Source organism: Felis catus, chromosome F1, assembly GCF_018350175.1.
Source record: "Felis catus isolate Fca126 chromosome F1, F.catus_Fca126_mat1.0, whole genome shotgun sequence".
Classification (NCBI taxonomy): Eukaryota; Metazoa; Chordata; class Mammalia; order Carnivora; family Felidae; genus Felis; species Felis catus.
Genome location: NC_058384.1, coordinates 950,141 through 972,752, shown reverse-complemented (window position 1 = coordinate 972,752; position 22,612 = coordinate 950,141). Strand labels below are relative to the sequence as shown.

Here is a 22,612-nt window from a genome sequence, read left to right as displayed (position 1 = left end):
AATTAGCAGTACTATATATAAAGTACGCAACAGTGCAGGGCATCTAGAAGGTGCCTACTAAATGTCAGCTGGTATCGATTATGTTTTAGATCTAGAATAACAGTTTAATATTAAAGCAACTTATAGACAACCCGAAAGTTTAAAGCAGCCTGCCGATAGTCAAGTGCTACGGTAGGTGGTCATTGTGTGCAGATAAAGAGTGTTAACTTGGTTTTAAACCTAGATTACTCTTCAGGCTGGTGAATTGATAAAAATATATTTTTAGATTATAGATTCGTTGGGTAAAAAAATAGGGAAAACCATTTTTCCAGACAGACTTAGAAGGTCATCAAGTCACAGGGATGAACAGTACAGCACAGGTAACACAGTCCGTGTATAACACACCTGTTGCGGTGATAACAACGGTTGAGGCACCGCCACACGCCTGAAAGACATTTACTATCATAATGTCAGGTGTACTTGAGTTAAGAAAAGTTTCTCCACTAATGTGTAACTTTTTTATAATCTTACAGAGACCGTTACAGGGCCGTACTGCCCCCAAAGCAGTCACTAATTTATATGTGACCACTTAAACGTAAAGAAACTAAAATTAAAACTCAAGTTCCTCAGCTATGCCAGCCGCATGTCACGTGGCCGGGAGCCCCAAGTGGCCAGGCTCCGCGACTGGTGGGCTGGGTCCAGAGCCTTGCCAGGTTAGCTCAGGAAGCTGTCCGAGGTGCTGCTATAAATCTCCAGATTTATAAGGACATTGATATCTCGTTTGTAAAGTTTCTGATCTCCACGCGGTTCTATCACTTTTTCGTTGTTCTTATTCTCCTCTGCTTTGAACGAAGAATTACTTGTGGACCTCTCTGTTTTAGGAGACAGTTCCCGTGTTACACTCAGCAGATCCTTACGGAGCATTGTAATGAAGTGTGGTTCTGTAAATTCTCGAACGATGGCACTAAACTAGCAACAGGATCAAAAGATACGACCGTTATCATATGGCACGTTGATCTGGTATGTACTTTGCTGCGGGGGGCGGGTTTAGATGACAAAAAGGTAATCAGTGATCGAATCGACTGTCAGTGAAGTGTATACACGTAAATGAGTTCTAAGCATTCTCCTGCCGTTCTTGTCGCGTCTTCCCTCTTGCTGTGATGTCTAGATGATGCGCGTACACCAACACTTCGTGCGCATTACGTGCCGGCACTGAGTCCGTGCACGCCCGATCTGGCTTCATCCTCTGCCCACACCTCTTGCTTCCGTGTGAGGAAACTGAGGTGGAAGTTAAGTGCCCAGGCTCTCAGAGCTCGTAAGTGGCGGAGTTAGGCTCAGATCCAGGAAGAGTTTCACTCCAGACCCACTGCTCTCAATGCCCCCTGCCGGTTTGTGTGTTAATATTTGATTTCCGGATTGGTACGGCATCCACTGTGTCACAAGTTAGGAGAAGACTTGTTACCATTTTGCCTTCCGAATCTCTTTTTTTAATTTAATTATTTTTGAGAGAGAAAGAGCACAAGTCAGGGAGGGGCAGAAAGAGAGGGAGAGAGAATCCCAGGCAGGCTCTGCGCTGTCAGTTCAGTCTGACACGGGACTCGAACTCATAAACCGTGAGATCAGGACCTGAGCCGAAATCCAGAGTTGGATGCTTAACTGACGGGGCCACCCGGGTGCCTTTAGAAGGAAATACCAAAAAAAAAAAGAATCAGGGGTGCCTGACTGGCTCAGTCCGTAGCACGTGCAACTCTTGATCTCAGGGTTGTGAGTTCAAGCCCTGCGTTGGGCTTGGAGTTTATTACTTTAAAACAAAATCAAATTGGAGAACACACCTCAAGATTTGTGAACCTACTATGTGCTGTGAATGATGAAAGGTAAACAAGGCCTACCCTTTGCGATAAAGCAGGCGTTCTCGTTTTGTACCATGTACTACTCTGGAGGGACCCCCCCCCCCATAACATTTTTAAATGCATAAACCAGAACATATAGGGAGCCCAAGTATGCTGAAATAGAGTTGTCAAGATAGTATAGAAACAGATACAGTATAATAACATGGTGCTTTTTTATTAATGCATTGAACAACAAGTTCTAGCAAGAGAGCTAACAAGTATCAGATTTGAAGTAGTGATGGGCGTCAGTGTTTCAAGATACCTGCAACAAGTAACGTGCTGTGAAAATATTTGAGATTTCTGTTAACCGTCACCTTATCCTTCCTAATACTCAGTATGTGAATGTCCCTCGTGTATCACCTGATGCCACCTTGTTAATTGCCTTCATTCAAGATTGAAGGAAATACTGAATTTTGGCCTGTGGTTAGTGAAAATAAAGATGTGCACTTGTCCCATTCAAGTTCAGAGACCCCCGTTTCTGTTCCTGAATGACTCCTTGCAGACCACAGGTGAAGGAAGTTTCATGCAATATGTACAAAGGGTCACAAGAGCGCAGGCCTGCCGCTCAGGTGAGCGCACCTAGTCTGACCTTGATGTGCACAACATCAAGGGAGACAGGAAGGGGCATTTTGGGGCGAGAGGGACCTTACCTTGCCCTCCCCCACCTTCAAATAAGAGAATAGGGTGAGTCAGGCAAAGAGTGGGAAAGCAGATTAGGAAAATAGCGTGGGGTCTAGTCTCGGCCTTTGAGTGCCATTCCAAGGAGTCGCATTTCAGCAGTTATTTGCAACATGTCTGGAAAGAAAGCATGTCAGACTGTGCTTTATTACGTTTTCTTTTGGCCACGACGTGTAGCAGTTCCCACCGTTTGGCACCTATTTTCTGAGCACGCGCTGCATGTGAGGCCTTCTTGCCAGCTCATGGTCACACGGTGCGATTGTTCTATACTGGGTGCTACAGGGCCTCAAAGAAGAATCCCCCTTGGAGCTAGAGAGCAAGGGCAGAGCAAGATAAGGAAGTCTTCGGAGAAGAAGGAGTAAACGGCTACTTAGGCAAGCTAGTTACTACTGGCCCCCAGGTACAGGAGGACACGGCTGGCATCCGGGCAGTTCCGGGAAGAGGCTACGCTGCGGACTAGGAGACGAGGCTCGTGATGTACGGAGCAGCCAGTCGAGGAGGATCTTGTACACTTTGCTGGGGACTTCGGGCCTTCACGCTGCTATCACCCAGGGTGCTGTCGCCAGGACAGGAGTTCCACGTGAAGGGCTTTTGTAGCCAGAGTAGCTTGGGACATGCAGAATTCATGCTTTTGTTCCAATTTGAAATGCAGTGCATTTTAGAGTTTAGCACGATGGTATTCTATGTCAAGTACTGTCTGAAAAACTTGTAAGAAAGTTGGTGATCTTCTTGAGTGTGTGTGTGTGTTTTAATAGATAGAAAAAAGAATACGTAGGGACCTTTGAGGTTTGAGTTGGTGTGATGATTCCAGTGCCTAATTTCTTTTGACAGGTTTTCTTACCTTTGCCCCCCAAAAAACATTTTACTCATTTCCCCACCCAAAATCTAAAGCAGAGTTCAGTGGATTCCATGAACATGATATTTCCACTTGAAACAGGTTAGTATAGAGACGCTGTGCTCGTAATGACCTAGTATTAATATCCCCATTGATGTTTTGCGCTTTTTTTTTTCAGGATTAATTAATGTGCATGAAACAATTCGTTTTTTAGTTACATACTTCTAAAGTAGTTTGTCATCAGTTTAGAAGTGAATCTTTGGGTAGATACGAAGGACCGCCATGAATGAGAGTTTCTTGCTGGAAGATCCTGAGCCGGTCCAAAAGCCTAGACTTCCCTGTTAAATTATGCCGGAGACTCTCTGTTTTTGTACAGATCCCCACGCCTGTTAGCCTTCTCCCAGAGAGGAATCACAGGCAGTTGTAGTGTTACCTAGTTAGTTTTGTCAGACAACGGCGGTTTGGACAAGGCGATTGAATAAATGCTAGACTTAAGGTCCAGTGAAGAAACAAAGTACATTAAACACATCCATTTGTCAGTTACATTTCTGGTAAAATCTCCCAACCTATTTTTATCAGAGTACTTTATCAGACCCATCCCTAACTACTTTTGGGTCCTCGCCGTTGGCATCCTGCAGGCTTGATACTGGTCTCTATCTTTGACCAAACCTAAAACTGAACTCCTTGCTTCCTGCCCCCGTTTCCTGTTCCCACAACAAAAATGTACAGGTCGTCCCATTCTGTTGTGTGTGACCTCTTTCGGTCCAGACTTTTGTTTGGATGGCCTGTCTTAACTGTTAATGGCTGTGGTGTCAGCTCTTTATGAGTGTATGTTTCCTATGTCCGTTCGTTCAGATTCACCTTCCACGTCCTCCTCGAGCCAGATGTTACATCCCGTAGTCCCCATCCTAAGCCAGATGTCACGTCCCATAGCCCCCGGTTTAAAACTTGTCGGCGGCTCTCCTCTCACCCTTAGCCCGAAGCGAAGGTGCCCACTCTTCAGCCCTGTCACTCGCCACCTCCCCTCTCACGGTGCAGTCCCTTCCACATGGCTCACGCTAGGGCCCGGGCAGGGGCAGGCCTTGCACATTCACAGACTTTGCGCCCTTCCCTGTACCGTGGGGGCGAGGGGGGGTGGTAACCTTGGAGACTGATGAGGGTTACACGAGGCGCTGTTGCCAAACGGTGCTCGTCCTGCCCAGCCACAGCCAGAAGCTCAGAAGACCGTAGCCACTCTTCAGTTGTCACACAGAGAGGTGGCGGCTCCGCTCACGCGCGTGGACTCAGAGGAGACTTGTCCACGGTCATGACGGCATTAGATACAGTAGCCAGAAACATGGAAACAGTCCCGTGTTGGTCAGCTGACAAGTGGGTACACGGGGTCTGACGTGTCCACAAATGGAGGATTTATCAGGGAGAAGGAACAGAATGCTGACCCCAGCTGCAACACAGATGGGCTCTGGAAGCACCACGCAGACGCACAGAGTGAAAGAGGCCGATCGCAGAGGACGCCATATTGGATGGCTCCACTTGTACGGAACGTCCAGAATAGGCAGATCCAGAGAGACAGGAGTGGCTGCCAGGGGAGGCGGGTGGGGGCAGTAACGGCCAATGAGTACGGGGCTTCTTTGTGAGGCCACAGAATGTTCTAGATTCACTAGGTCATATACTTTGAGAGAGAGGGTGGTACCTAAGTTGTGTCTCAAGAAAACAGTTTTCAAAAATGAAAACATAGGTGTGACTACACCTGCTTTCGGTGTCCCTGAGAGCATCACCAGGTAACGGCCTGTGTCCTTATGTTGGCCTCTGGCACACGGGGCCTGGTGCGTGGTGGATGCTTACTGGATGTTGCCGTGTGGACGTGTCTTTATGAAGCAAGCTGTTTGGGGTTCAGCTGGGAGATTGGTGAAATCTGTGAAAACTTCCTCGGAGTGAATTACGTTCTCAGAGTACACCCTCGCAGCTCATTGAAGTAGGACGTGGACTCTGGGGACTCTAACCAAGTGGCCTCTTTCCCCCTTAGGACACACACCTGCTAAAACTGCTTAAGACGTTAGAAGGACACGCGTACGGCGTTTCTTACATTGCGTGGAGTCCGGATGACAACTATCTTGTTGCGTGTGGCCCAGACGACTGCTCTGAACTCTGGCTCTGGAACGTACAGGTGAGCGCGTTCCGTCCCTGCTTCGGCCCTTAAGGAAAGCCGTTCCGCACATCCACACACTCGAAACTTGACTCTCCCGTAGAGGAGAGCCATTCGGCCCCCTTGGCAAAGAGAATCCGTCGGATGGAGCCCAGGTGTCCGAATGTATAAAGCTAAATATCATGCTGAGCATCATAGAGTTTTGAAAAGAAAGAGGAATGAGTATTTTCAGGGATGGTGGACTTGACGCTGTTGACTGTGGGACTCTCCCCACCCACCCCAACCCCGCCCTCTCCAGAGGATGCCCTGTGGTTTCATAGTTTGATGTACGCGGAACTGCCATGTGACAGCCTCCCTGCGGGGTCAGACTTCTCACCTGGCGGCCACACCATTGTCCCCTGGCCTGTGTTTGGTGTTCTCATCTAATCTGGGAAACGAAGGAAGTTTCAGCTCTTAGTAGTAAGCGCTCTGTTACTGTCTCTAAATGAAAACTTGGCCTTTATCTAGGGTCCCATTTTTTAAAAATTAGCATTAAGGTCCCGCCATTAATTTTGTACTCTGTTTGGGAAACCTTATAGTTACAATTCGAGGCTTGTTTTGGTTTTTTTAACTTCCTTCTGCAAGATGGCTGGTTCGATGCCGTTCTTTTCACTTTTCTGACGCGAGGCCAGAACGTGGTCCGGGCTGTGGTTTGAATGTAAAAATGCGAGTTGATGAGCTAGGCCTGGGAGTCCGGGGGCCTAGAAGTGAGTTGGTTTTTACTGAGAGAGTGGAGCTCAAACTCGGCAGAAGTGTGCACAGGGGGTACCCCTGAAGGTGACCGGCCACACTCTCGCTCTGCTGCTGCCCCGGGCGGTTCTGTCACTGCTCACTTGCTGTTCGTGTGTGAGACCCCGCTTTCTTAAGGAAAACGTTCAAAAGTGGAGGAATACAGCGGTGACCTGGGCCCAGCACCCTGGATTCGGCAGTTAACGTTCCGTACATTCTGTGTGGACACGTGTGTGCTCACGCATGAGGACGTGCATACACACTCACATAGACCTCCACATCCAAAACGTTTGGAAGGAAATAACACGTAGGATGTTTTATCCCAAATATTTAAGCACGTACCTGCTACAAAATAACGTTCTCCCATATAACACGCGCTCCTGTCTTAACCTGACATTAGCTATAATTAATCCTCTAATGTCTAACATTCGTTTCATGATCAGACACGCCCAGTGCCCTGCTAGTGTCTTCGTGCCATTTTTATCAAACCAGTGTGCACGCAGCGTGTGTTCGGGATCCCGTTCAGGGAGCGGCAAGGCACAGGAGAGTCCGTGGCTTTCTCGGCAAAACAGGCCTGAAGTGAATCTCCCCTAAAAGACCAAAGGGGTTTTTTCCGTCAAAGCTGTTTTCCCCATTCAGAGGGAGACGTGTCGTCATAACTCTACAGTGGTAGACTCAGGATTTATGGTGGCCACAGTCTTCCTGTGGGTCAGTTTTGAGTTTCTAGACAGTTACACGATGTTCTAGCTCGCCTGTTTGCTTGTGTGTTACTCAACGGGCCTGTTACATAGTCCATTTTCACCTTATTCCTTTATATTTTTAGGTTGTTTCGTAATTACATACTCATTACGTGCTGTCCTGAGCGTAACAGAAGAAAAGACCATTTCTGCCTACAGAAATGTGTACTAACGTGTTTGTGACAGGAAGTGTGGAGGATTTAGCTGTTGCGTGTGTACTTGTGGTTCTAAACTGTTTCTCTCTAGCAACCCCAAAAGATAAGTAGGTGAGAGCAATTAACAATACGGGGGAAGGTTTTAACGTTGCTGGACAGGGAAGATCAGGGAGACTTATGGTTTTCTAGTTTAGTGTCCTCTTTGCTTTTATTACTTGGCCCCGTTTCCTGATCCTACACTTTGTTTTCACTGTTTTCTTTTTACTTTTGATTACCCATTTCTCACAGGAAAATTATGCCCATGTACTTTTTATTACATCAAGGGCAGCTAATCTCTCTCAGAGCCTTTCTAATCCATGAACAAAATGGAATCGAGACTAGATTAAATGGTACGTGTCTACCTTCTAAGTTGAATAACCTAAAAAAAATAAGAGGAGGATGTTTCAGTTTTGTAACCACTAAACAGTCTTTCGTAGTCGGGAATACTTTAAAGTGGCTACGCCAAACAGTACAAAAGTTCTTCTTTTCTGAGACTTTTAGTTGAGATAAAATTAGATATCGGAGTGCCTGCGTGGCTCAGTCAGTTAAGCGTTTGACTCTTGATTTTGGCTCAGGTCACGATCTCACGGTTTGTGGGTTTGAGCCCCGTGTCGGGCTCTGCGCTGACAGCGTAGAGCCTGCTTGGGATTCACGCACACATGCTCTCTCTCTAAATAAATAAACTTAAAAAAATTAGATATCAGAGAAATAATTTTCCTTTCTCTCTTCCCATCTTCCCTACTACATTTTGAGCATCTTGAGTATAAAATGTGACATAATTTAGAACACCCCTGCCCTAGTTCAAGGGCACAGTTTTTCAATCTTATTACTCATGTTCTTGAGGAATTGCTAATGGCATTAACTGCAATTTTAGAATAAATCTGTGAAGGACTATGGGGTGAGGAGAAGTGGGAACTCAGAAGGAACAGGCCCGCAGGCTGAGCTTTTCACCACATTCTTAATTTCTCTTTGAGGCTGCGGTGTTTTTGTTTGTTCGTTTGCTTTTTATGAGGCTGGTGGAAATAGTTCATTTCTCCAGTTAGGAGGACTAAACTAACCAGATAGCCCAGTCACTGTTGGCTTTTCTTTATACATTCCCTTTAGAAGAATATCTGAAGGTCTTATCCACAGTTTTATTCCTCTGTAGACGGGAGAGCTAAGGACAAAAATGAGCCAGTCTCACGAGGACAGTTTAACAAGTGTGGCATGGAATCCAGACGGAAAACGCTTTGTGACCGGAGGCCAGCGCGGCCAGTTCTATCAGTGTGTGAGTATGTCGTGCGCCTCTCCACGCCTCTGCTCTTCGTTGTGTTTAAATTAGTTCGTTTGCCGGGGCGCCTGGGGGGCCCAGTGGGGTAAGCGTCCGACTTCGGCTCAGGTCATGATCTCACAGTTCGTGGGTTCGAGCCCCGCGTCGGGCTCTGGGCTGACAGCGCGGAGCCTGGAGCCTGCTTCCGATTCTGTGTCTCCCTCTCTCTCTCTCTGCCCCTCCTATACTCATGCTCTGTCTGTCTGTCTGTCTCTCTCTCTCTCTCTCTCTCTCAAAAATGAATAAACGTTAAAAAAAAAAATTTAAAATAGTCGCTTGCCTTGGTATCTTGTATAAGACACGTCCCACGAAGACCTGCTTTGCGCTCGTTCTGAGTGAGCAGAGGGTGCAGAACTGTCTGTTCTCCTTTTTATACAAACTATGGACTTTGAGTTTAGTAAGACGTAAAAAATTATTCTACTGAGCATTTTGTTCTCCTAAACAAGTTTCTAATGTATAGGATTGAAAAATATTTTACTATTCTTTTGAGGTTTTAGGTTTTTTGTATCAAAAATACGCGGAGTTTCATGAGCAGGTGGTCTTAAGTATTTGAGGACTAAAAGTGGTGAGGAGAGCTACCAGAGAGCCTTCCAGTCGTTATTTGAAATGTCTTTTGATTAGCATCTGCCCTGCTGATCTTGGATTGGCTGTCTGACGAGCAGAAGTACTAGGTGACAATCCTGTGACGAGTCCTGTCACGAGGCCAGCTCTGCCGGGGGTGTGATGTCATCAGGCCCTGTCTTCTCGAGGCTCAGTGCCAGGGGCACTTCGAGACATGTTTTGAAGACCAGAATGAAACAAGATCCCGAATCCCGTAAATCGCTAAATGTCGCTGGAGATGCGTATCGTGAAGACTTACGTGGTCATTACAGACTGGGGGGCCTTCCGTTAAGCTGGCCGTGGGACACATGCTTGCTTACAAGCCCCCAGTGCTTTTTTTGTTCCCAGTCGTCTCAGCACAGTGTGTTGATCTACGTGTGATCCTCCCATTTTTTAAGTGGAGTTTCTGTTCGTGGGCTAATGCACTGTCCTACTTTTATTTCTTACTCCCTCCGTTTTGCTTTAACGGAGGGACAACTGACACGTAACATTATGTTAGCTTCAGGGGTACAGCATAATGACTTGATGTTCGTGTGCGTTGAAAATTACGACCACGGTAATTGTCCACTACCATCCAAAGTTGTCGTGAGGACTGTTAAGATACACCCTCTTAGCAACTCTCAATCTGCAAGTTAGTCACCACGCTGTACGTGGCAGCGTTTAAGCCGTTTGTTCTTAAGTCCCTGGCTGCAAGATGACCACGACGTCTCTGCCGACCCCGCCGTCCCCTACGGTATTGACCCCTTCGGGACGAGGACTTGGCAGCCCGGCCCCCTGGGGAACGGGAACAGGGTGCCTCTCCGACCTTGGAACATTCAACAAGATGATAATCCTGGGAGCTCTGATCTGTAGAACACATTACACATTGGAGCACGTTACAAGTTTTTAAAGTGCTGTAGCACGTTCTGGCTTCCGTAAAGCTGCAATTACCGTGTCAGCAACCTTTTCCAGATCACAGCTTCTGAGTGGTTAGGATAAACCTGAGTATAATGCATCTTAAAGGAGCGTTTGAATTCTTTTCCAATAGTAGCGAGGCCCTTACTTGGAATTTAGGGGTTCTTTCTATTTATTGTATTTGCCTGTGCCTGGCTGGCTATTGAAGGAAAGATGGATTTTACAGAGGTTCTCTCCCCCTCCCAGCAGTTTTATTGTTGTAATGAAATTTGCCCTGTGTTCAAATTTTTGTGACTAAAACCAGTCGTGGAACAATTACGTTGCGATCAGGAAAAAACAAACGTTGCGGCAGAGAGACATTGCCGAGAGATTCTTTGTTTGCTTTCCACGTGCTGGTCAGCTTTGGGGCTAAATGGTGCTTTTCTCCTCAGGATTTAGATGGTAACCTCCTTGACTCCTGGGAAGGGGTCAGAGTGCAATGCCTCTGGTGCTTGAGCGACGGCAAGACGGTTCTGGCATCAGATACACACCAGCGAATCCGGGGGTACAACTTCGAGGACCTTACAGATAGGAACATGTAACTATTTTTTGTATCCGTTAAATATTCGTTGATTTATGTTAAAACGTGTGGTGGAACTTGCTATCGCAGAAGAAGAGTTTTTATGTTGTGGATTTGGTTTGCCTGTTTGGATTGGCGGGTCTGGTGGTGCGGAGTAACCAGAAACTCGGATTTTCTTCCTTGATTAAAATAGTGCGTAGCGGTGACTACAGACAGAACTGTGGTCTTTAAGCTAGTAGAACAGGTTACATTTTGATGATTTGAATGTCTTGATTTTTCAGTATGTTGCTTCTGACAGATTATTTTCTGGTTACAGAGTACAAGAAGATCACCCCATTATGTCTTTTACTATTTCCAAGAATGGCCGGTTAGCTTTGTTAAATGTAGCAACTCAGGTAAGCTTCTCGTTCTCTCAAAGAGTTAGTGTAGTTCGGATTTTAATTGCGATTTTTGGGGTGTGTGTGTGTGTGTGTGTGTGTGTGTGTGTGTGTGTGCGTGTGTGTATAAACGAATATTTCTACAAATACTTTTTCTTCCAGACTGCTGTTTTTACAGATTCTTAAATTTTACCACATGTGTTTGACCTTTAAAGGTGTAGAGTCAACCATAAATTTATGAGAACGTTGGCATTTTGCGTAACGAGACACTAAAACTGTTCCATCAAGCAAAGGGAAATTCACAGATGACTTTTTAAAATTCCTTTGAGTTGAGGGAGAATAAATATGTCCATTTTCTTTTGCCTACAGGGAGTTCATTTATGGGACTTGCAAGACAGAGTTTTAGTAAGAAAGTATCAAGGTGTCACGCAAGGGTTTTATACGATTCATTCATGTTTTGGAGGCCACAACGAGGACTTCATCGCCAGTGGCAGTGAAGGTAAGTCGTGCGCACTGTGGGAGCGTGTGTACGGATGGGGTGGGAGCTCTGTGACCGTCTCCGTGTGTGAAGGTGGCCATGTTGCCGGGCAGATTCAGGGTGTTAACACGGGTAAAAATTGTAAGAGAGCACTGGTCACGCTTGGTGCGTGCGTCACATCAAGGTTTACTTAAATCCAAACTCTTTCAAATGCCGGCCTGCTCTTTTCATGAGGCTGGTGGCATTCAGAGGTTAGTAGGATCTAAAAAGTCAGGTTGATTATGTTGATTTAGCTGAACTTAGACAAAATTGACGACCGCTAGATCTTTAGTGGTTTTGTAATGGCCAAAGAGAATAATAGAGTTTGATAATTCTTAACAGTCTCAGAAAAGCTGAAGTTCTAGAAGAGTCTCTATTGCCTTTCAGAGTAAATGTGCTCTCCAGTTGGCTAACATCAGTGTTTCAGGCAGGCTTGTTCCCAAAGTAGTCCGGTTTAAGAGAGAGATTGTTTAAAATATGCAACATAGGTAGGTGAGTAAGTACTGAGAGTTAGTGTACCTTTTAAGGTGAAAGAAACACAAGTCATGGGAAATTACTGGAAATTTTCATTGGCCACGTTGAGCGCCCACTCTACTGTTCTGAGTACTAGGGCAGCAAGTTATTTAAGTCACTTTGAAAAATACTGAACCTAGTTTTACAAGCTAGACCAAGGTACTGGATTATGTTGCTAATGTTCCATGTTTGCTACCCGGGTACTGTCTTGTCAGTACACAGAGGATCACAGAGTAACGCAGGAGTTTTTCCTCTGAGTGTGAGATGTACTTAAGAACTAGAACAGGGCCGCCCCAGGTGGCTCTGTCAGTGGAGCGTCGGACTCTTGATTTCCGCTCAGGTCATGTTCTCACGGTTCATGAGTTCGAGCCGCGCATTAGGCTCTGCACTGACAGCATGGAGCCTGCTTGGGATTCTCTCTCCCTCTCTCTCTACCCTTCCCCCACTTTCACTCACTCTCTCAAAAGTAAACTTTAAAAAAAAAAAGAATCAGGACAAAGACCTTTAGGGATTCATATGAAGCATACGAATTTATCTGTTGTTTCTTTCACTAAAAAAAAAAAAAAAAAAACAGATAAGATTGAGAAGAGTGGTTGGTAGGTGACACTTTTGAAAAGTTTATGTCTTTGCAGTTAGAAATCCTTTTTTTTCCCTGGTAGTTTAATCATTTATTTTCGCCCGGATTCCGCCTTGGCTCCTACTTTGACACGGTCCACACTTGGGAAGCCTTCTGCCTGCCTGTCCACTTCCCCCCCGGGTCTCTCGCAGCCCTGCTCCCCCTCTTCAGCCTCACGGCCCTTCCGAATGGCACACGTGCCCTAGAAATGCCCGGAGAGCCGTCTGGCCGCCTCTGTCGCCAGTGACACAGTCCTTCATTCTAGGCCCCGAACAGACTTTGAACTAACGATGAATACCGTGAGCACAGCACAGTGTGTTCTCTTCGGGGCTACAAGTGACACATACCTGGAATAGCGAGACGCGCGTTCTCAAGTCCGGGTGGTAGAGCGGTTCTGAAAACGTCCTGAGCACCAAGCGGATGTAGTGAATGTCTCCTGTCCCGAGACGGTCACATTAATCCACCTGTCATTCGTTTGCAAGGAAAATATTTCAAGAACCTTCCAAATCCCCAAACACGTGAACAGCAGTATAAAATAGAGCAATGAGGAAACCTTTTCCCAGAAGAGTTCTGCTGTTACTCAAGCGTGTTCATTGTGCTGGTGATATAAAAAAACTTGCTTTATTTTTTTGCCCTTGCGTGAGCTGTGGGTGCCCTGGACGGTGGCAGCCGGCAGGGCTCGGTCAGCAAGCCGGTGGCTCTGACCCTGAGCCCTGCCTCAGCCGCACACTCCGTGGGTGTGTGCTCACAAAGTGCTCCCCACAGTAGCCAGGCACCTTCACGCTCTTCAGACCTGTGGTGTCCTTCTTTGGAGCTCCTCCAGTTCGGGGGGAAGCGTGGCTAATCTGCCGGTCTTTCTCCGTGTTTTTTCTTCTTCTGCAAGGAGAAATGATCGAGCAGCATACGCCTCCTAGGCGAGCTCCGCTAGTTCTCCTGCGGGGGTCTCCGCTTTTGCTTCACACACACACGCAGGATGCTCAGAGGCAGCCCCAGCCTCACATCGTCACGTTAGACGTTCTGAAGCCAGGACGTCGTCCTTTCCCATAAAGGACTGACCGCCCCCCCACCAGGAGCTCCCACGCTGGCCACTAGTGGCACGTCTTGAAGTTGAATGCTTTTCTAACTCAGCCAGGATTCTGCCCTCTGTTTAAGGACCATCACTTCATGGTAACACGTGGTGTCTCCTCTGTGCCAGGCTCTTTTCAAAACTCTGTTCCTTACACAAACTCATTTTACCCTCGTGCATGATGAGGTAAGTCCAGTCCCTCCTTTACGGCTGCAGTGTCACCAGGAGCGGGTTATGTGTCCACAGCAACGGGGCTGGTCGGTGGTGGAGGGTGGCCAGGCATTAAGTAGCCGCGGCTCCAGAGCCTCCGCTGTCCCCGAGCCCGGAAAGGGCGTGGGCAGCACCGTGTAGGCCCAGGACACGGTGTCCGGGACCTAGTGTGCGCTACACACCCCGCGAGGGGTCCGCTGTCACCTGTGTCATTGCTGTTGCTGAATTTGGACACATAGCTTTTCTGTCACGTCCAGTTTCCCTAGCATTTATTGTCTCCGTCCTAGGTTTGTTCATGTCAGAAGATCTAGACTGTTGCTCAGGTCTTACAGAACATTGCAGATTCTGTGATGACTTGAGGGCTAATCAATCACCTTTAACAGGGAGATGTGTATTTTGTTAAAATGGCTTTTTTCGGAAGGTAATTTATTGAGCTGCTCGTGGCACATCTTGATAATCACATCACGTGTTCTGTGTGTAACGAATAAAAAATTGAAGGTCAGTAGGACAACTCCCTAACTTTTCTTTGAATTGCCGTTTGTTCAGATCACAAGGTTTACATCTGGCACAAACGTAGTGAACTGCCCATCGCAGAGCTGACAGGGCACACGCGCACAGTCAACTGCGTGAGCTGGAACCCACAGATCCCATCCCTGATGGCCAGCGCCTCCGATGACGGCACTGTTAGAATATGGGGACCAGCACCTTTTATAGACCACCAGAATATTGAAGGTAACCCCACTGCACGGCAGCCAGGCTCCCTCCCGGTGGAACAGGGCCCCACTCGTTGTAAAGTTTCGGGACTTTTAAGCGTGGGACAGAATTTATGTTCTCCCTCACTTAGAGGCTGTATACGCTCTCCCTGCACAGGAGTGTAAGCAATGTGAGAGGCGGGGGGGTGGGGTGGGGGGTGTGCACGTGTGTGCATGTGTGTGCGTGGTGACAGTGGGGAGAATAAACTGGAATGTGCCACCTCCTTCATACCCTCTGGCTGTGGTCAGTTCAACAGCGTATGGAAAATCATCTTGCTTCATGATGCAGGAAGCATTTTATATTTTTATACCCACAAGAACTAGCCATTATCCAAAACGTGAACCACTTTAGAACGATCTTGATTATGGATTTTACTCTTAAAAATAAACCTGTATGGCACCATGTGGCACCCCAGCCCCTGTGCAGAGGAGAGGGAAGGAAACTGAACTTCCCCCGTACCTTGGGGCCAGGCAGCACGCCGGCCTGGTCGTTCGTGTGCGGTCTTGCGCAAATCCTCCTGGCCCTCCGAGAGACATGTTTACCCTCAGTTCTGGAGGGTTCCAGACGGAGTTGGGCCAGGCCTCACTCGAGCGCTGCCGGCCTTCGAGTCCCGAATCCAAGAGGGTTTTCTCACGACCTTGGAATGCTTGGTAACGAAGCAGGCCCAGAGCGAGGAAGTGAACAGTGAAGGACAAGGCTCCGTTGAGCAAGACATTGTGGCTGGAGGGAAGACGTGATGAGAAGGTTTATGGAAAGGACTTAACTCCGCTTTCACACAGAGCAGGTGAAGTGTTTTGTTTGCTTGGAAGGAAGTCCCTGACCTAGAAAACCGAGAGGAGATTTGCGTTCATTTTGTCCCACATAAACGCGCCAGAAAGGCAACGAGCTGCTGTCAGATGAGAGCGGGAGCCTGAAGGACGACGGGGGTGAAGTTTGCGAACCACCGCTCGGTGGTTCGGGGCCCGAAGGGCCACTGGCCTGTGCGTCGCCGCACGGCAGACCCGCTTCCTCAGGGAAAGCCACGAGGACTCAGCCTCCGCTCCATCCGTGGTCCTGTTTCAGTTTCTGGGCCGGGGCTCTGTGTTGCATACGTCCGTCACTGGTCGTACGCGCGTTTCTAACCTTATCAGTCATTTGGAAGTTGTCTCTTCAAATAAGATTTGAAGGCGAAGAAGCATCTTCGGTCTGTGGTAACAGATTGACCTTCTAAGTGGATTTATTTTAGACACACCCTTGAGCTTCTCTCTCTCTGGCAGTGAAGAGCCGCTGTGCTGCTCGGGGCGGGGGGGGGGGGGGGGGGGGGGTGGGTTCTGAGCTCTGGTCCGGGTCAACAACTCTGCCTTGGGTTTTGGCAGTGTCGATAGAGCCAGAGCCAGATAGCCCTAAACAGGAAAAATGCTTCTGTGTAACCGGATATGTGGCTGTTATGCCTTCTATGTAGCACTCTTCTGGTTCTTTGTCCCCCACTCGAAGAAATTTTTTTTTTTTTTTTTTAAATGAACACCTGTTTGGAATAGAAATTTTGAAAAGTATAGGTGAGGCTGAAGAAGACAACCTCCAGAAACCATGACACCCTAAGTAAGATCCTTTTATGATAACGGTAGAGTTCACAGGCGGTGACGCTGCTACAGCCTGGATGGCACGAAAGACCGCCGAGTGTGATTCCGTTTGTATGAAACGTCCTGAGCAGGCATACCCCCAGACACTGAAAGCAGACGGGCTGGGGGCCGGTGTTTGCGGACGAGTGCCAACAGGTGACGAAAACATTCCGCAGTTGATGGAGGTGATGGTTGTACAGTCTTGTGGACGTACCGGTAGTAACTGTTGAGTTGTGCGCTCTAAGTGGGTGTGTTGGGTGTGTTGCGTGTGGCTGACCCACAGCCAGAGAGGGGAGGCTGATGACTGCAGACCTTGAGACGGGCGAAGCAAGGCCATGGTTGCAGGGCCGTGAGAGTCTAGTGTGATCGTTCACTTGGGGAACAGAGTAATGAATGTAGACTGTCCTAAGTTAGGACATGATACAGACACTTGGTTTTAATGATTATGGTGGAAATGTCAAGTGTGTGCCTTGGCGTGATTATTTTTCAGTGGGAGTACGGGTTGTAATGTTACGATGCTGATATTAAAACTTACTAACTGGTAACTTTTTTCTTCCCCTCCCCTCTCCCCTCCCCCTCCCCCCCCCCACCTCCTCCCCGCCCTCCAAACACATTTCGTCTTGTCTTCATTCAGAGGAATGCAGTAGCATGGATAGTTGATGGCGAGTGTGGAGCAGACGGCTTCTGTTTAACTTAAAATTAGTCGTATTTTAATGGCTTGGGATTTGGTGCAAACAAACATGATTGATAGCTGGACAGACATGCTCGTCATGAAAAAAAGAACCATTTCTGAAGCCCGATTGGGGCCAAACATTTACACCTTGCTTCATAGTAACCAGTTGAGATGAAGCACGTCGTTAGAACGTTGTTGGACGCCATGTTGAATCGCCCCCATCGGTTGTGAAGGACTGTGCTACATTCAGGCTTACCCACCGAACTCCGTATATATATTGTTTTCCCTCCTGCCTTTTGTCTGGTGGGACACCATTCTTGTTGCTCTTCTGTGTAATGAAGTTTAAATGCTTGTTTGGAAAACTTTATTTAACAGTTTAGAAGGCTTGATAGAAGGAGTGCATTAGTCTGAAGAGTACACATTGGATAGGAAAGAATTTCCTTCTTTTGTTTCTCCAAATCTTTCCGCCTTATTTAGCTTGAGATCTTTGCAGCTTGGTTCATGGATTCTAGCCTTTGCCCGTTGCGCAGTAGATACTGATCCAGATGACAAACCAGTGAACTATGTCAAAAGCACTCTCAATATTACATTTGACAAAAAGTTTTGTACTTTTCACATAGCTTGTTGCCCCGTAAAAGGGTTAACAGCACAATTTTTTAAAAATAAATTAAGAAGTATTTATAGGATTAAAGTGACTTCATTTGTATACATTTGGAATCTAAACCAGCTTAAAAAAAAAGTTTCCTCTATGACTTAAGATACGCAGTAAAACTGACGCTCTTCCGGAATCCCACGTGAGACTTGGTCAGAAACAGAGCTTGGAAGGACATTACACAGGAAATCCAGAGTAACCCCTTGGAGGTTTCCCCCCTTTTGTTTTGTTTTTTTTTCCCCCCGAAGGAACATCAGTACCTGATGTCGAAGAAATTCAAGATTCCAAAAGAGAATTTTAAGCCTATACCAACAGGAGAGGTCGGTAGTGAGTCAGTGTAGGCTTTCCGCAAAGCACGTTCCGAGCTGTTCCCGGCTTGGAGGTCTGCTCTGGTGGGGTCCGGCACGAGTGGAAAGCAGGTGTGACCACCGGGGAAGTCATAGCATGACCCAGCGTGTTAGAAGACCCCACAGGGCACAGACCGAAACTGGGTTTCACACCTCATAGTCCTGTGTCTGAACTGCCCGTAACGTTTTGACCTGTCGAGGGACGTACACGTACAGGACGCTCCTCCTCAGGTTTTCAGATCTTGCCAGACTGAACCTCATTCCAAACTGGTGCTGTGGGTAGTCTTTGCCTCCCCCTCCCCTGGTGGTTCAAGGAAAGGTGTCCTCCGTGGGAAAGCACTTTTAATCTTGAGAAGTTCACATCTGAAAGAAGCCAAAAGCCCCCCGTTCACATTGTGCTTTTAAACCCCGTAACAGCTGGACGCGGCGTACTTCGTCTCCTTTGGAACCACCTCCCCGTTCCGGCAGAGGGTCCGAGGGGACCGCGGCTGTTACGGTGGGGAGAGGAGTGGAGGTGGCCCCGAGATGACGTTCTGGCGAGGAAAAGGGCCTGTGCCAAGTCCCCTCTGGGGCCCGGGACCCTCAGAGCAGAGCGAGAAGGGCTTGGGTGTCAGGGACTCTCCCGTGGGGGCGGGGACGTCAGGGAGGGGAGACGAGAGAAAAACACAATTGGCCTTAAAATAGCACGGATTCTCCCAAAAGCTCATAGTAAGAGGAAGCGACAGACCGTGTCAGCAGATGATCTTATCAAATTGGTATGTAAAAGATTTCTTTAAGCTCCATTTTGCAGAGACCCCCACTTAGAGAATCAAGAATTCCTGTTTTGATACTTCTAAGTTACAATAACGATCTGTTACAGTTTATCTGGTACTTCGTTTTTCTTAACTAAAATTACTTCTTACTTTAAGCTTGAATAAAAGTCTTCATTGGTAACTGTATATAATTCAGTGGCAACTTCTCTTTCCCGCAGTACAGTTAAGTCCGGGCACGTTTTCCGCCCCGAAGCCGTTAGGCAATGCACCCCGTCTCCACAGTAGCACCTCTGACGAACCGTGGGCCCAGAAACGCCACGGCTGCTGACAGATTAGGTCCAGCGCGCTCCCTGAGGTCCGCGCCCGTCCGTGGGCTTCGGCCTCCGCTCCTCCCGCTTCACCCGGCCGCCCCCACGCAGGAGCCCAGTGCTCCGCGGGTAGTTGAGGACCTCTAAAAAAGCGGAATAAAAGGGAGACACGCTGGCCAGGGAACAGGACTCCACTAAGGCGGAGTAACGATGGTGCCGAGGACCCCGCGGTGTCCCGCACACGCGGGTGCCTCGCCGTGCCCGCTCCTGCACCTGCCGCGCGGGGGCCCGTAGGGCAGGCCGGGGGTGGCCCGTAGCTATGAAGTGACCAGCTCCGCCAGGGCTCTAGTCTCTGCGTAGGCTCGAGAGCAAGGGGACGGCCAAGCCGGTACGACGTACTAACGTAGAAACTGAAAAGTACCAATACTTTTTGCACATAGATCAAAACTAGCGTGGAGAATTTGGGCTCCAAAAATCAGGTTAGTAGGCTCATTTCCATGTGCTTAAAAATGTTTTTGTTCTTGTTGTTGGTTGATTAAGGGCTAGGGCAAGTCTAAAACGGAATGCCTTTTGCCTCCAAACAGTCGGTTACCGACAGTACAGTGTTGGATGTGAGGCGGGTGGGGGTGGCGACGGAGAAGTTGGGGGAGGGGGGGCGGGGAGGGGTGACAGCTAGCGTCCCTACCCTCCGCGTTCCCGCTGCTCCTCTAGGTCAGGCAGACATGTTGTGTTTAAACCAGGTAAGTCGCTTAAACCGGAGATTGTGCCGGCGAGCGTCCCCACGGATTGGCCGGTGTTCGTGGGTGGGAGCGCAAAAGGGATTACTTAACTTTAAATACAAACTAAGTGATTCGAGTCACCTGCCTAGTTGTAAGGGGAAAAAAAAAAAAAATCCTAACTCCTCGTCAGTATTTTAGTCTGAACTCCCGCTCGTAGAAATACGATTTTTTCGTTCTTAGGCGTGTTCTCCCTCTAGAGTGGCGTTCCGTGACATTAATAGAAAACCCTTCTTCCCCACCCCTCCCTACCTTGAAATTTTCTTTTTTAGGATGTTGTTTCCTGCACACAAGAACTGACCTAGCACTCTGCTCACGGTGGTAAATATATCGTACATCTCTTGAAAGGGAAATATCTGTCAGGGTCTTTCACAGCAGAAGAATGGCAGCTTTTGAATGGGGAGGAAAGAAGACGTTTTTCTTAATATCCTTTTGGTCCCGTCTCTAAAACGTACACGTGTACCTCGCTTTAATTTTTAACTTCCCGTTTAGACTTCAGCAACTCTCTTTCGGCGTTCCTCTCCAAAAGAGTCCTTGGGTTTTCAAAACCATCCCCGATTCCATCGAAACTGCTCACTTTAAGAGAAGAGGTGAATTTGCATTTCTTTACACTTAGACACTTTCTAAAAACAGGGTGAACTTCATTGAAATCCTCAGTGCTGTCGAGCTGTTGTCACAGTAGCTGCCCTCTAGTTGCAGAAACGAAACCTATAAAAGCCCGTCCCCTGTCTACTTAGTCCAGGTAGGCTGGATTGAATGAAACTACTAGTGTAAAAACGTGTGCGTGTTGTGTGTCTGTGTGCAAGAGAGCGTACCGAACTCATAAAAAGCCCTAGAAACAGCTTTCTGGGCTCTTCGTGTCAGTTTTAGGAAGTCTCGTGCACATGTGAGGTGCCCTCTCTGAACTCAAGGTCTGGTTAATACTGGTATATTTTTATAAGACTCAGATGTGTCCCCACGCTTCAACATTTGCGTTATCAGGGTCAATGTGCTAAAAGGGAGTCGTAACATTTTTAGGCACGGATGGAAAAAACGTCATTGGCTCCTTGAAAAACGTGTGTGTGTGGCGAGGGGAATAGATCCACAAAAGCATGTATGTACTTTTAAGAAACCAAGCTGTAGAGATCAGGGAAAGAACTTAAGTGTTGATCTCAAGATACCTAAATTGTCAAGATTTACATGGCATTGTGGTGGAACTAGTTAACGCTTAGAGCTTTCGGTATGTAATAACTATTGCTATGGACTGATTCAGTGTTTCAAAGGATTGTGTTCTTAAATTTGGGGGAGTTCTGGTTTTTTGTTTCTGTTTTTTTTTTTTTTTTTAACTGCCTCTCAGATTATATTTAGTAGTTTAAATTTCTTGGCTTTATTATTTCATTAAAGCATAAAAAACTTCAGGTCTCCGGTATTTATTTTCACTTGTTCTACTAATTATTTACAAAACATTCTTTGTTAACTTTTATTTTATAAATGTGTAGTATATTAAGCGTCTTTAAAATTTTGTTCAATTGAAACTACATTAACTTTGATTTGCTTTACTGGGATTTTTTTTTTTTTTAATACACCTTTTCCATGTCAGTGCGTAGCACTTACCCAATTGTTTGTATTCCCTCTCAATCCAATAAACAGAATGAATAAGAAATTGTTGCTGTGTTAAATCTCCTCTAATATCCACTCATCTGAATGCTTACATAGTATGACTTTTAACCTAAAACAATGGATTTGCTGAATTTGACTTTCCTCTGTTTCCCTGGAGGTTGTTTTTAATGTTTACTTTTGAGAGAGAGCGCAAGCGGGGGAGGGGCAGGGAGTGGGGAGACCGAATCCAAAGCAAGCTCTGCGCTGACGTGGGGCTTGAACTCACGAACCACGGACGAGACCGTGACCTGGACCGAAGTTGCTGAAGTTGGACACTCGACCGACTGAGCCACCCAGGCGTCCCTGGGACGTCTTTTGTAAAGCGCAATTGTGTAATCACGGAGGGATTAGTTTAGAAAAAAATTTAAGGGATACTTGGATTTTAAAGGAATCACATGCCTACTCCATTTTGTTCAAAAATGTCACTGCATCTGAAATTCTGCGTTAGGACTTGGATATGTTGATTAGTGGAGAAAATATGCTTCCAGTTTGAGATTAAAATTTATTTCCTGGGGCACCTGGGTGGCTCAGTCGGTTGAGAGTCTGACTTCGGTTCAGGCCGCGATCTCTGGTTCGTGGGTTCGAGCCTCACGTCGGGCTCTGTGCCGACAGCTCGGAGCCTGGAGCTGCTTCGGCTTCTGTGTCTCCCTCTCTCTCTTACCCTCCCCCGCTCCTGCTGTGTCTCTTTTTCAAAAATAAACATTTTTTAAAAATTGAAAAATGTATTTCCTCATGAATAATTCTATAGTTCTTATTTGGAGAATTTAAACATGTCCATGGAGAAAGCATTCAGTGTGTGCAAACCCACCGCACAGGTGTGCTTACAGAGAAAGGGAAAGAGCTGTAAGGTGCTTCCGGCCAGCGGCAGCATCCTGCACAGAAGGACGTTCACCTGTGACAGGCCAGCACCAGGCAGGCAGGTAACGGGGGGCTGGCGGCCACCAGAGCCGGGCTAGGGGGATCTATGTGTTTTAAGTAAGGTGCTCCTTCGCAGATTTGGAAACGTCAACTGTTCATTTACACGTCAGCTCTTACGTCAGAGCCCGGTATCCGGCATGGAGAATTTTCCGGCCTTCACAAATCTAAGTGTGCAAGTTGTATTTTTTTTTTTTTAAGTGTATTTATTTTGAAAGAGAGCACTCGGGGCGCCTGGGTGGCGCAGTCGGTTGAGCGTCCGACTTCAGCCAGGTCACGATCTCGCGGTCCGGGAGTTCGAGCCCCGCGTCAGGCT

General features: G+C 47.3%; 1 protein-coding gene across 2 annotated transcripts in view; it reads left to right on the top strand.

The window, feature by feature from the left end:
* Positions 1-18,845, top strand: part of WDR26 (WD repeat domain 26) — a 36,762-nt gene extending 17,917 nt beyond the window's left edge. For both annotated transcript variants that reach the window (XM_023247993.2, XM_023247992.2), the window contains exons 7-14: positions 861-999; positions 5,405-5,545; positions 8,371-8,490; positions 10,458-10,603; positions 10,902-10,980; positions 11,332-11,461; positions 14,431-14,616; positions 16,870-18,845. In XM_023247993.2, the coding sequence (XP_023103761.2) occupies positions 861-999; positions 5,405-5,545; positions 8,371-8,490; positions 10,458-10,603; positions 10,902-10,980; positions 11,332-11,461; positions 14,431-14,616; positions 16,870-16,895 (967 nt within the window). In that variant the 3' untranslated portion in view covers positions 16,896-18,845. The remainder of the gene's footprint in view (positions 1-860; positions 1,000-5,404; positions 5,546-8,370; positions 8,491-10,457; positions 10,604-10,901; positions 10,981-11,331; positions 11,462-14,430; positions 14,617-16,869) is intronic.
* The last annotated feature ends 3,767 nt before the right edge of the window (positions 18,846-22,612 follow it).